The sequence below is a fragment of the Heteronotia binoei genome, chromosome 5 (genome assembly GCF_032191835.1).
Source record: "Heteronotia binoei isolate CCM8104 ecotype False Entrance Well chromosome 5, APGP_CSIRO_Hbin_v1, whole genome shotgun sequence".
In the NCBI taxonomy this organism is placed as follows: Eukaryota; Metazoa; Chordata; class Lepidosauria; order Squamata; family Gekkonidae; genus Heteronotia; species Heteronotia binoei.
Window position 1 is genome coordinate 126,861,415 of NC_083227.1, and position 13,905 is coordinate 126,875,319.

The window sequence follows — 13,905 nt, forward strand, 5'->3', positions numbered from 1 at the left end:
TTGTAGCAGGAACTCCTTTGCAATTAGGCCAAACATCCCTGATGTAGCCAATCCTCCAGGAGCTTACAGGGCTCTTAGTACAGGGCCTAATGCAAGCTCCAGGAGATTTGGCTACATCAGGGGTGTGTGGCCTAATATGCAAAGGAGTTCCTGCTACAAAAAGAAGCCCTGGGTAGTCGTATTTTTTTAGATTATGTTATTGTATTTACAAAATGTATATTCTGCCTGTTATAGGCCCTTGACGGCTGCTAACAGAATTCAAAAAATCGTATCATTAAAAGCAAACCACCAATACATACAAGCAGTCAACTGAAACTGAAATGGCATCTACAGTTCCAGTCCACAACACTTCCACATTTGTCCAGACACAAATGAGTACTTCCACCACCTGCCTGGAACTGGAAGGGAAAGAAAGCTGTGCACCATCCACATTTTGGTGACCCTTTGTTCCAAATCTCTGCATGATTTCTCACAGTGTCAAAAGAGCAAGATGGAATCTTGTCATCCACCTCACCCATCCCTGACCATGGGGCAGAATTCACCCTGCAACACCTTCTGGAGCCTGCTCTCCAAAGGTGACCAGAGCAAGCACAACACAACACTACATCTCCAAAGCCCAGCTCAGTCATAGTACTCAAAAGTATACCATGTTTTCATTGGTACTGAAGACCACTGAGAGATCCAGGAGGGCCAGTAGGGATATACATGCCCCTTCTTAGCTTAGTAGCATAGATCATCTCTCAGGATGACCAATGTGGTTCTGTACCATGGACACTTTGGAAAGCAGATAGAAAAGTTAATTCACTTGCAGGGTAATTCCACCATTCAGATGGAAGGGCTCCTCAAACTGGAAATGACCTCAAGTACCATCTAGTGTATGTCCTTCCATGCACTGGAACTAAAAAAGGAACCAGCATGTAAAGGACAAGCTTTAAACACATCCTGTATGTCATAGATAAGAAAGCTATTTTTGTGTGTTTCTACAGGGGCCTGGAATGAGATGGTTACTCATCCTGGGTACTATACAGACTTGGTGGAACAGTCAATGGGAAAGTACAGTCTTGCTACAGAGGAAATTGAAAGAGACCTGCATCGTTCCATGCCAGAGCATCCTGCCTTCCAGAATGAACTGGGAATTGCTGCTCTTCGAAGGGTATTAACAGCATATGCTTTTCGGAATCCCACCATTGGGTATTGCCAGGTAAGAAAGAACAATCAAACTGTGTACTGATGATGGTGCTAGGAGTCCCAATTGAGCAATCATCTCTGAGTAGTCCTGTTAACGGTCTTTAACTATTTAGATATGTTATACCTATGCATTGGGTTGGAATAGATCCAACTAAATCTTCCAATGGTACATTGGAACACTGCCTCTCCCCTCCCACTGCAGCCCTCTGATTTCCATAAAATGCTGCTCCTGCAGAATAGGGGGCCCCAAGCAATGACATGAGGGGCAGTCTGCAGCAGGAACGGAGAATTGCTAGAAATTACCAATTTAGTCTGGATCTAACCCATCTTCTGTCCCTTAAATATCTTTCCCTCAGCTGGCCTTACCATCTTTATTACTTTAATAAATTTTAAATAGGCTGGGGGACACAAGTCATGTTTTCTGCCTCTTCAGTTTCTACAGACTAACCAAATATATATATACACAGAGAAATATATATATACAGAGAGAGAATTCAGCTGTTGGTGTCTCCCTAGCGTATGCCTGTCTCCATCTATCAAGCTTTTAACAGGGTCACACTAGTATGTGATGGCAAAAGAGAAGCTGAGGGGATCTGGCTTTAGGAATGGCTGGTTATTTATTTATTTAGAATAGTTTTGTGCCACCTCTTCAGAGTCCTGCTCAAGGCAGTTTACAATGCAAAAGCACAGTATAAAACACAAGCTATTAAACATAATTAACATAAAAGTTATTTATTTATTTATTTTATTCCATTTGTATCCCGCCCTCCTCGCCAAGGCGGACTCAGGGCGACTCACATAGACATGCATGTCCATGAGTAAATACAATAATACATTAAAACCATAAACCATAGAATAATATAAAAACATAAAATACATAAAAATATCTCGGTGCCATAATTTTAGTTTCCGATTCTCTAAGCTGATATTAAATTGTGTTCTCTGCAGCTGCTGTACAGCGGATTTCAAGGGATGGTTCATATGTTACTTAGGACTGTAGTGGCCAGCAGTCTAGTTTACAAATGCCTGGTGGAAGAGTGCCGTCTTACAGGCCCTGCAAAACTGTATGGGCTCTCGCAGGGACTTGACCTCTTCCGGCAACTCATTCCACCAGCGTGGGGCCACTACAGAGAAGGCTCTGGCTCTAGTTGTCACGGCAGAGTGACGAGACTTTATCTGCGAAAAAACTCACAAAAGCCTCACAGCCTGTGTCCAATTCCCTAGCATTTTCGTTTCCCTGTGGAAGGGTAGTTAGTGACCGAATTGTTCTAAACAATTGTGCTGGGCGTGAGTTAGCAGATGCAATCGTGGCCGTAAGATAAGCTCTCAGTGTTCACCCACGAGCACACAAAACGTTTCCTGAAGGGTTTGCTTAGGCTATACCCTCCTTCAAGGACAACCCCTTTCTCCTGGGACCTTCCATTAGTGCTCTCTTTTAGCTTGTTATAGTGAATGATTAACATTTGTCAACTTTACCCCAAAAAATTATAGTGAATGATGGTCATCTTAAATGTGTTCCTGATCGGCTATGGATTCCTTTCTTTCTGTATGTATCGTGTGTCTTGTATCTGACTTCCTGCTGGCAGGCCATGAACATTGTGACATCAGTATTACTTCTGTACTGCAATGAAGAAGAAGCTTTCTGGCTTCTGGTGGCCTTATGTGAGAGGATGCTACCAGATTACTACAACACCAGGGTGGTTGGTAAGCTTCCATCCGTTTGTCCCGGAAGATAAGATTAGTTGGTGCAAAGCTTTGAAAGAGAGGAAAATATAATTTATTCATGAACTGTTGAACAGCTAAGACTGTACTTAGAACAAGAAGTATAAATGTGGAAGTTTTGGACTCTCAAAATCAGCACAATTTTTTGTAAGAATTTTCTGCAAATATTTATATTATAGAGTTGGAAGGAACCAAATGAGTCTTTCCCCAAGGTCATGTGATAAATTTTAGTCAAATATAACTAAACTGTATACAGAATCCCCTTAGAACTAAGTCTGTATGTCAATTATTATAGAATTATTGTTGTCAGCAAACAAACTGATGAACAACTGCAGATTATGGTTTTGTTCCTAAGTAAGTGTAAAAACAGTGATTTAAATAACAGAAGTAGACAACAGTTGTTCTAGAAGCCTGCATTTTTCTCTGGCTAAAGAGCCAAGCCCAAAAATTTACAAGCCAGACTTATTTTTCAGTCTTCAGGGTTCATATTTTGATAACTGTAGTTTCATATGTCATTTATTGTATTTTCTAATCATTGCTGCCACAAAATCTCTTCACAGTTTTTTATAAATTGGTTAAGGCTGTGACAAAAGTGTTGTAGTATATAAATAAGTATAACCATGGTTGTTATCACTCCAATCAAAACCTACACTCTAACCTAGTCTTTTTTCTTGCCAGTTTCTCATATGGGTTTTAAAAGGCTCCATTTAATTGAATTTGGGAGCCAGTAAAGAAAACAGCTGGTAAAAAAATGACTTACCATAATCTACCACCATTGCATAGTGTAAAGCTAACATATAAACAAGCAACGACAAGGACTTTGTGTACATGCATTTTATGTCATGTATCAAAACATTATCATATGAAGTGATAAATAAGCTTTGTTCTTCCACTGCTGAAAGATGTTACAATAAAATCATTGCTAAAAATACTAGATGCCACAGTGAAATTTCTAGACACAGTGGTGATCTGATGGCTGGGATTTGTCAGTCACTGAAATAAAATAGTTCGGAAGAGCATAACTTTGAATTCACAGATGCTTGCCCATCACTTAATGATTGCAACCTCATATGATGACTTCAGTGAACAACATAGTTATGCAGCTTAAATATTGCAGATGGAGCTTTTGTGTTTCAAGTAACTCAACATCACTTCCTCAAGAAGAATAATTCACAGTGGAAATATCTTGTAACATTCGTATGCAAAATCATCCCAAGACAAAACAAGTTTTTATTCTAGCTTTCACCTTCACTGTAATATGGGTGTATTTTACACTGTCACATCCTTCATGCTCTCCCTGTCTCCACTGTCTATTCAGGTGCATTGGTTGACCAGGGCATCTTTGAGGAGCTCACACGGGACTGTCTTCCTCAGTTGTCTGAGAAGATGCAGGATCTGGGCGTCATTTCTAGCATCTCGCTCTCTTGGTTCCTCACTCTCTTCCTCAGTGTTATGCCTTTTGAAAGCGCCGTTGTCATTGTTGACTGTTTCTTCTATGAAGGCATCAAGGTCATCTTGCAGGTATCCCTGGCCATCTTGGATGCCAACATGGAGAAGCTGCTAAACTGTTGTGATGAAGGAGAGGCTATGACTGTGCTGGGCAGGTAATCTTTGTTGTTCTTCTTCAGAGTTAAATGAATGGCAAGGGTTTGAGTAATTATTGCTAATAATTCTTCCTTCCCAGCTCTGGGTAGGAGCTGAAGATTCTTACTTCACCAGTATCAGTTGTTCAGTAGGAAAGGACTACACACGTTACAAGGATAGTAAACCTAATTTCAGTGTCTTTGTGGAGTGTATCAGCACAGGAAGTCTGTGCAGAGAGATCCATTGTAATTGCAGGATCCATTAGCAGAACAGAGCTTTCCCACCTTCTGCAGTAGCTCACTAAGCTCCCCAAAATGACTACTCCTGGAATGAGGAGATTCTCAGGAGCGGCATGGGAAGTGGCAGCGGGGGGAGAGTTTGCAGTGGGAAATAGTCCCTCCTGTGTCTGAAACATCTTTGGATACAACCTTCTGTTATCTTGTCAAAGATAGGTAATTCAAACTTCATCACACTACAGCATGTTTGTGGTTTCTTTAGAACACAAATACACCTAATTCTTTGCTCTAAACTGGTAGGGAAAGAGACTCCCCTGTGCCATGGCCTGATCATTATCTCCTCAAGGCACATGTGGCACTGACACTTTGCAGGAACAAAGGGGCAGTTAAAATGGTCTGCCCACAGAGGCTTAAAGGTTCTGTCCAGCCTCCAAAATGCCTTGGGTGACTTTAAGATCCTAGCTGATGGCCTCATTGAGACCACAGTGGATGCCTGGAATAAGAAGCTCCTGGAAACCATTGACATTGTGGCCCCCTGTTGACTTCTCCAGCGACGGAATCCAGCACATTGGTTTTCTGTGGAACTAAATTACTTGAAGAGGGTAGGAAACTCCATTGGCAGAAAACACTGACTGTCAAGTGAGCAGGCTGTCAAGTGAGCATGCTTAGCATTGGTACCTCAGTCCTGCCTCTTGAGTGCTGACCCTTAGGTAGGTGACTAGTTCTGCCATTTGTGAAGTGGGGAATAGGGTGGGAATAGGCAGGCTTGCAAGCTCTTCTCTACCACAAAGGTTGCCCAGAGACCTAGAGCGAGGAAAGAGAGCAAAAGCTGAGGGAGACAATGGAAGGAGAGACAGAATTAAAAAGGGCAGCATGGGGTTCCCCCTTAGTTACATATCTCTTGTAGAAACTGTATTTACTAACCTTCGTGTCAAGGCAAAGAGAAGTGCATAATGATGCAAACGGGTGGTCAGTGATTTATATGGTACATGTGTGTTTACTTCTCCCACTGGTGCCAAAAATAATTCCCTAACCTTTCCCTATGCTAGTTTTATGGGGACCATTATTCCCAGTTTTTGTTTCTTTAAACAGTCTCCTCCTAACATGGTTATGTTGTAAAGTGCACATAGATGTATTTTATCTTTCTATGCAAAGAAAATTTTAAGAGCTTTTATAATTAATGTGTGTAATATTTGTTCATGTCTTGTGGCTCTTAAACAACTGACACTTGTTCTATGTGGCTCTTGTGTTAAGCAAGTTTGGCCACCCCTGTTACAGATTAATACAACGTTCTGTTTTCACTCTTATTTTCCTGTAGGTACCTGGACAATGTAGTGAATCAACATAGTGTTTCTCCACCAATCCCTCATCTGCATGCCTTATTGACAAGTGGAGACGAGCCACCAGTGCAAATTGATATCTTTGAACTTATAAAAACTGCCTATGAGGTCAGGAGCTGCTTATGTTTAAATTTGTATGATATTTTGTGCTGGTCTTGCATTATTTGTTAATCCAAAACATTGTATTTGGTGCAAGTTTGAAAAATGCACACATTGAGGGTATGGGTTCTTCCACCAGTTCTCTAAGTTTGGGATTGGTTAATTACCTTGGTTTATTAAGAGTGTGATTGCTGTTGTTATCACTCTTGTGTTTCCTTTTCACTGTCTTTTAAATCTTCTTGCTAGTTTTGGTTCCTTTTAAAAAAAAAATGTATATTATGGCAAGTGCTACAGGAGCAAAACTTCTCTGTGCTGTCCCTTTTGGTGTGCAGAAGGAGATTCTAACTGAATTGCTACTGGGGTGTGCAATGAAAATCAGTATTTCCCAATATTCCAGAACCCTATACTGGTAGATATTCGGATTTGGGAAATATTCAGGAAACCTGATTTTTTTCAGCTCCATCAATCCAGGGGTGTTTGGGGCTGTGGTGGGCCTGGTTTTTTAGGTAGAGGTACCAAATTTGTAGTATAGCTGCTGGTGCCTCTCTTCAAAAAGCCCTGCAAGTTTTAAAAAGATTGGATCAGGGGATACAATTATCTGGGTCCTCAAAGAAGGTTCCTCCATTGAATCCAATGGAGAGGAGAAAGGCATTTAAAGAGACTGCAGTCCTTTTAAATACCTCCTCCAAGCTGCATGATTCCACAGCTTGGAAAATTCCTTTCCTGGTGAACTCGCTGCAGCAAAGGAGCCAATCCTGCAGGGAGAACTGTCCCTCTAAGCTTGTCTGGGGCTCTCTTGGGCAGTCCTGCTGCCCAACAGAGCCCCAGTGAGCCTGCAGGGAAGAGTTCTCCCCACAGGATTGGCTTTTTTGCAAGTTATATTGGACTGGTCTGCCCAACAGAGCTCCAGCTGAGCTTGTAGGAAGAATTCTCCCCACATGATCAGCTCCTTTGCAGGCTTTGTTGGGCAATCTGGTTTAAATTGGGCTGCCCAACAGAGCCTTAGCCAAGCTTACAGGGAAAGTTCTCCCTGCAGGATCAACTATTTTTCTGTGGTGAGCTCTCCTGAAAGGGAATTCTCCAAGCCGTGGAGTCACACACCTTGGAAAAGGCATTTAAAGGAACTGCAGTCCCTTTAAATGCCCTGAAGGGCATCTATCCAGCTGTCCAAAAAATCCCAAATATTTTTGGGTTTTCAAGACTTGGCCATTTCAGATAGACGACAAGTATCCGAAATCTAAATCTGGCTTAATAAATATATTTTTCAGGTATTTATTCAGCTCAGATTTAGCCAAACGCATACCCCTAACTGCTACTAATGTATTTCCTTCTTCCTCTCCATTGTTTCTGTCCATGGCTTCCAAACAAAGCTTGGGGTCTTCGTGCTCAGTGCCACAAGTTGTTTTAGTTAAACATCTGCCAATTTCCAGTGTGCCATTGAATGCATGCAGTATGTCATTGAGTGCTGTGACTCTAAAGCTCAACCTGATCTACTTTTCTGGCTATAGAAATTCGGCCATTTGAAGGGAGATGATATTGAGCAGATGCGCTTTAAGCAAAGGTTGAAGGTAATCCATTCTTTGGAAGACACAGCCAAGAGGAGTGTGGTAAGTGGAACCCAGTTTTTGAAATGTATATTTTAAGTGTCTCATGTTTCCCTAATTCTTTACCCACTCTGGGTCTTGGGGTTAGTGAGCTAAAACTCCAAAGAAAAAAATGGCATCTAAGCAATCCAGCTGGCATATTACGTACTGCTTTGGGCCCTTGTACAGAGAATTATCTGGTTTGAGGTCAGTCTGGTTTGAGGCAAATTAAGGAATTCTGAAGGTGAGTTCAGCTTACAACTGCAGATCTGAGCAGTTGCCATAAGTTATTATTATTATTATTATTATTTATTAATTTATATCCCGCCCTTCCCAACAAGTGGCTCAGGGCGGCTCACAGCATAGAATTCCACATAATAACATTTAAGCATAAAACAGTTAAAATTAATTAATACATTTAAAATTATAAAATATTTAAAATTATAAGACATTTAAACCATTTAAAACATTAGGGACAGCAACTTCTAATATAACTACACCTGGATTTCTTGTACCAGCTAGTCATAGGCCAGCCGGAAGAGGGTTGTCTTACAGGCCCTGCAGAACTGGGCAAGGTCCCGCAGGGCCCTCACCTCCTCCGGCAACTGGTTCCACCAGGAGGGGGCCTCCACAGAAAAGGCCCGGTCCATGGTGGATTTTAAGTGGGCTTCTTTTGGCCCGGGGATAACTAGGAGATTTCGAGTTCCCGATCTCAGTACTCTCTGGGGCACATGTGATGGGAAGCAGATGAGAAGAGTTGACAGTTGTGATTTTTACTAAGAGGGGGCCTTGTCAGATCTTGCCACAAAACCATGCTAGTTAACTCTTCTTTTCACTTCTTTCTTCCCCATCAAGTGACTGGGAGGGAGCAGAGAGGCAGTGGCTGCGACAAGAGAAACTGACCTTTCTCATCATCGGAGCTGTTCTGCGTAGTGATCTCCAGGGAAGAGTAGCTTTCACATCTTCTCACTATAGCTTTTTTCCCTATTATTTGTTTTGTGGTAGTGTTCATTCCCTTCAGATAGCATCAGATGTCTCTGGCAGATGTCTCCAGTGCCCTTGTAGATGTTTGCCACTGAGTGGATTAAAGAGATAAAAGCTGAAAGGAAGAAGGAGTTAACATATTTCCTGTTCCCACTTCCAGTTACAGGCACAGAGCGCAGGAAATGCATTTAGTGTGTTTGGCTAGCTTTTTGCTGTGTTTACCTGCTGAGTTCAAGGGAATAGAGCTATTCTTCTCAAGCTGTCATTAGATCTTTTTTTGTTGGCTTTTTTTCTTCTACATCTTCCTGTCTTAGAGATCAATAATTCCCCTGATGCAGACTTTTATATTCTGCTCAAAATCGTTATGCACTCTTTCCTTTCTCCGGTCAAGTCCCCAGGCCTTGAAAGACATTTTGTCATGCTTGGTAGTTTCCTGTTGTTGAACGTGATTTTTACAACTAATGGATTCTTTAAAAATCATTTTCCTGTCTTTCTGTAGGTCCGAGCTGTATCTGGTGATATCGGTTTTTCAATGCAGGAGTTAGAAGACCTTTATGTAGTATTTAAGGTAAGAGACCTGTAAAATACTCTCTTGTAGCTGTCATTAACTGTCCTATCCCAGTTCTGCAGCTGTTTCCCACATCAGACTTGCCCAAGTGCAGATTAGCCATTTGTGGTGATGATTGGGCCCTCAGATTTAAAGTATGGAAGAATGAGGAAATGTCATTGAATAGGGTACAGTTTTACTCTGTGTTGCTGATTTTGCTTTTGTCTCCTGCCTGAGTTTTCAGGATTGGGAAAGCTATACACAGGTGTATACAGCTGTTGTCTTGAGATAAGGGCACACAGGATGGATGAGCAAGTGTAGAATATTCATATATGCTAGCTCATACAAAAGGTTTATTGCTTTAAAAGCAAATGTTATTGTCCAAAACTAGATCCAGGTTTTTGAGAAAGAGAGTGGAGCAACCAGTTTGGTGTAGTGGTTAAGAACGCAGACTATAATCTGGGAAAACCGGGTTTGATTCCCCACTTCTCCACACACAGCTGTTGGGTGACCTTGGGTCAGTCACAGTTCTCTCAGAGCTGTTCTTTCAAGAACAGTCTTCGAAAAAGCTCTCTCAGCTCCACCTACCTCACAAGGAGTCTGTTGTGCGGAGGGGAAGGGAAGGAGATTGTAGGCTGCTTTGAGACTCCAAGTTGAGGACGGGGTATAAATCCAATCTCTTCTTTTTCTGAGGTTAGGCAGGTGGCAACCAGGGAGAAGAGTCTTCTTGGTAATGGCCCAAAACTGTGGAAATCTCTCCCAGGAAGACTATGCCCTTCTTCCAGTGGAAAAAGACTTTTTCATTTTGTTTGACATTCTCTCAGTGAGATCCCTCCATACTGTCCCATGTTTATTTTTTTTAATGTTTTGGTATGTATTTGAGCTCTGGTTTTAATTGTTTAATTATGCGTTTTTCTTGGTTTTAATGGTTTTAAAATATATTATCTATGTTTTAATTGGTTAGCCACTTTGGTGGCCCTTAGGAGGGCAGTAAGTTCGAGTATAAAATTTGTAAAATAAATACATTAAAGAATAGGCAGTCACTTTGATCTAGCTAGGGGCTGCAGGTGTGCAGGAATAGTTTTCTGATGTCCTTCTCTGCTTCTGTGAAGAACCCATTTGCTAGTGATCTGACAGTGGAGACTGCGCAGGTCATACTGTCTTCTGAAAGCACAATTTGCACCTATCAGCTATTTGGAGAGGGAGAGAGAGAGAGAGAGCACAGACTTGGAGGATGGGATGGGAAAATGTGATCTGTCTTCCCACCAACCAGCTGATTGGGGGTGGTTGCTGCTTTATGTACGTGCACACAGTTGGGCTCGGGTCATTAGTCAAAGATGTTTTAAAAATGTAGCCTTTTCTGCAGGCTGATGGGTAGGAATGGAGTTTTATTTAGCAACTTAGAGCACTGCCATATTTAGTCTCGTCTGGACAACCAGCTTTATGTTTGTATTTCTTCACTATGGATTTTGGAAACTGCATCCAAGGCCTTACAGAAGTTACAGAGTGAATTCAATGTAATCCTTATACTTGGAATAGTAAGTACTGGTTATAGCATTAGTATTAGTTTATTTCAGCTGTCTACTTGTCAGTGACATCCAGTGATACTGTTACAATACAGTGATACTGTTACAATTGGAGGTTTCAAGGACTGCAGAGCTGTCAGGAAAATGACATTTACTCATGAGTTTTGCGCTGAAGTTATTCAATTTGCTCCCCAGGCTGTTGGTGGTTCTTGTTATAATGGTTAATTTTTCTCCACCATTTGATCTGGTCTCTTCATGTTGAGCTACAGTTGTGCCCAAACCTGAAAAAATGCAAAAAACAGACAAATACCACAAAGTCCAGAGCAGCCATCTGCTTGGAGTTGCTGGTGCATTTTTCTTCCTCCTTGCAGCTCCAAATACATCCAAGGCTGAAGGCTGGAATATGCTGTTGGTGCCTGACCTAGTCATCCTCTCTCTTCACAGGCAAAACACCTTATGAGCTGTTACTGGGGAAATCACTCTGCTGCTTCTCAACGAGACCAGAGCCTGCCGTACTTAGAACAGTACCGCATCAACATAGAGCAGTTCAGAGAATTATTTGCTGCCCTTACACCTTGGTCTTGTGGCCTCCACACTCCAGTGCTGGCAGAAAGAATGTTCCGGCTTCTGGATGAGAACAAAGATGCACTCATTAACTTCAAGGAGTTTGCAACAGGGATGAGTATGTGGCATATCTCATGATTACGTTAAATTTTGAAGCAGATGTTTTTGTCCTCCCCCATGCACTCGTCATTGATGATATAGTGGCAGAAATTGCATTTGGAAAGACATCCTTACGAAAAAGAATGGGAAATGCAATCCCATTTGACCCTCATTGTTGAGTAAGGCAAAAATTGAGGAGTAGCAATTCTTATGGTGTGGTCCTCTATACAGAATTAGGGCGTATCATTGCTTGTGTTGTGTTGGACCTAAGTCTGGTTAGTGGAAGTTTTAATTAGTGTAGTCTATTGAACAGGAGGTTTTACTTGGATTTGGAAAGTCTGGGTTCAGATTCTGCTTCCAAATGAATATGCCCATCATGTACATCTTTCAGCCTCAGTTCTCATCACTAAAATTACAATATTAACTGTGATGGCAGGCATGGTTGTGACACTCACTCTGCAAAGTGGGCAGGAGCTGGCCTTCAATGGGCCGTCCTTCTTCCTCACAATGGGCACGCTGCACTCACATTGTAGAAGAACTTTCACTTCATTCAGGCCAGCTGGCCTTGCTACAAACTTGCACAGGCAGTTCACTTCACTCCTGCATGCTGCATCATCTCCACTCCCTCTTCACACCCATGTGTCACTGACCAGCCCCAGCTTTGCTCTACCATAGCCTTAAGGAACTGTCCCAAGAGTGGGACCCACCCTCATATTCCAGCCTCTGCCCACTTGGCCCAGTAGTGCCCCTTCCCTACCAAAGGCAGCTGAGACTGCTAGCTAGCCTGGCTCTTCTCATATTGCTTGTGTCTGGCCATACACACCCTATGGGATGAGCGCCTTCTTCTGTGTTCTTCCCACCTGGCTTCTCTGGACCTCTAACTGGACTATAGACCACCCCCGATAAGGAGGGTGGTAGGCCCTGAGCTCCTCTGCTACATTGATCTTCTTCATAGAACTGTTGTGAGGGGGAACATAAAAGCAAGTTCTGTACACACATGTAGGAATCTGACATGGTGATGAATAGAGAGAAACTTCTGTATGTCAGGTAGCTAGTAAAGGCTGGAAAAAAGTTGCCATTAGCATGTTCCATAATATTCTTTTTATCTCCATTCTGAATAGGTGGAATGTATCATGGGGATTTGACTGAGAAATTAAAGCTCCTTTACAAACTACATTTGCCTCCAGGTGAGTGCCGTCTTATATCACCTCACCTAATTAATCTCTCTTTCTCTGAGCCCAGCATGGTAACCAATGCTAATATAAACCTACTTGTATGTTTTTACTGATAGATACTCACATATACTGGGTAAAGCCATAGCAGTCCTATTACTTGGAGGAAATTGCTCAGCATGCCACCTGAGAGAGTTTCTGAGGGCCTGACTAGGTGTTAGGCAATCAACAGGTTGCAGCCGTGGACACCAAAACATCTAGTTGGCCCTGAGCCCCAAGAACTGTGAAACATGGTGCCTGGAGTTTATCTGATGAAGCAAAGCATAACATAACTGACAAATCACAACAAAGGGTTTGCTTTATTTATTTTTTCACTTTCCTTCATATAGCTCTGAGTCCAGAAGAAGCAGAGTCTGCTCTGGAGGCCACAAATTACTTCACAGATGTTAACACTACAGAAGGTAATAACAGCTGTTCTGACTGAGGACATGGGTACTGTGGTGTGAAGCCACTCTCAGAGGCTGCCATGGTTATCCTCCACAGCAGAATGGTGTCCCAGAAAGGCATTTGTCATGCCCTGATGGCAAGAGGGCCTGTTTAACCCGATATGTGAAGTATATTTAGAGGAAGCCTAATGCTACCTGTTCTTATCAACAGACTGGTTGTCCTGTGATCTAGGGATCTTGCTTAGATCTTAGATCTTGTTTCTTCTTTGCTCCCCTCATTATTTCTCTTGCTCTGTACTCAGCTCACTCTTTTGTTATGCCTTAGATTTCTTCCCTACTTTGAAACCCAGTTTCTCTTTCTTCCTCTCTCATCTTTCCTTCTCCAGTATCTCCTTTTGTCTCAGAACTGGATCTCTTCCTGCAATGTGATTCTCAAGGTTAGTATGAACTGTTAGTATGAACAGTGAGCCCACTGTTTGTGTGCTATTACCTGCCTTCTGAATGTTGTGAAAGCTATGTAGAATTAAATTGCTTAGTACCATTCCTCTGTGCCATTTCTGACACAGAGCAGCTAGGTGCAATTTTTTTTTTCATATGTGGATACATTCCATATCCACCAATTTTAAATTCACTGTTCATGCCCTAATGTAGTAATAATTCAATTGTTGAGTTGCCAATAAACAATTGAATTATTACTACATTAGGGCATGAACAGTGAATTTAAAATTGGTGGATATGGAATGTATCCACATATGAAAAAAAAAAACATATGTACTAGCTATTGTGTCAAAACCAAAGAAAACCCAAAATTATTT

General features: G+C 41.9%; 1 protein-coding gene across 2 annotated transcripts in view; it reads left to right on the forward strand.

The window, feature by feature from the left end:
• The window catches only part of TBC1D9B (TBC1 domain family member 9B), a 48,694-nt gene that overhangs the window by 26,162 nt on the left and 8,627 nt on the right, over window positions 1-13,905 (forward strand). Inside the window, exons 10-19 of one of the 2 annotated variants that reach the window (XM_060240337.1) lie at window positions 987-1,201; window positions 2,775-2,892; window positions 4,229-4,514; window positions 6,049-6,178; window positions 7,678-7,776; window positions 9,236-9,304; window positions 11,254-11,491; window positions 12,594-12,659; window positions 13,034-13,105; window positions 13,477-13,527. In XM_060240337.1, the coding sequence (XP_060096320.1) occupies window positions 987-1,201; window positions 2,775-2,892; window positions 4,229-4,514; window positions 6,049-6,178; window positions 7,678-7,776; window positions 9,236-9,304; window positions 11,254-11,491; window positions 12,594-12,659; window positions 13,034-13,105; window positions 13,477-13,527 (1,344 nt within the window). The remainder of the gene's footprint in view (window positions 1-986; window positions 1,202-2,774; window positions 2,893-4,228; window positions 4,515-6,048; window positions 6,179-7,677; window positions 7,777-9,235; window positions 9,305-11,253; window positions 11,492-12,593; window positions 12,660-13,033; window positions 13,106-13,476; window positions 13,528-13,905) is intronic. The other variant, XM_060240338.1, reaches the window with a different exon arrangement.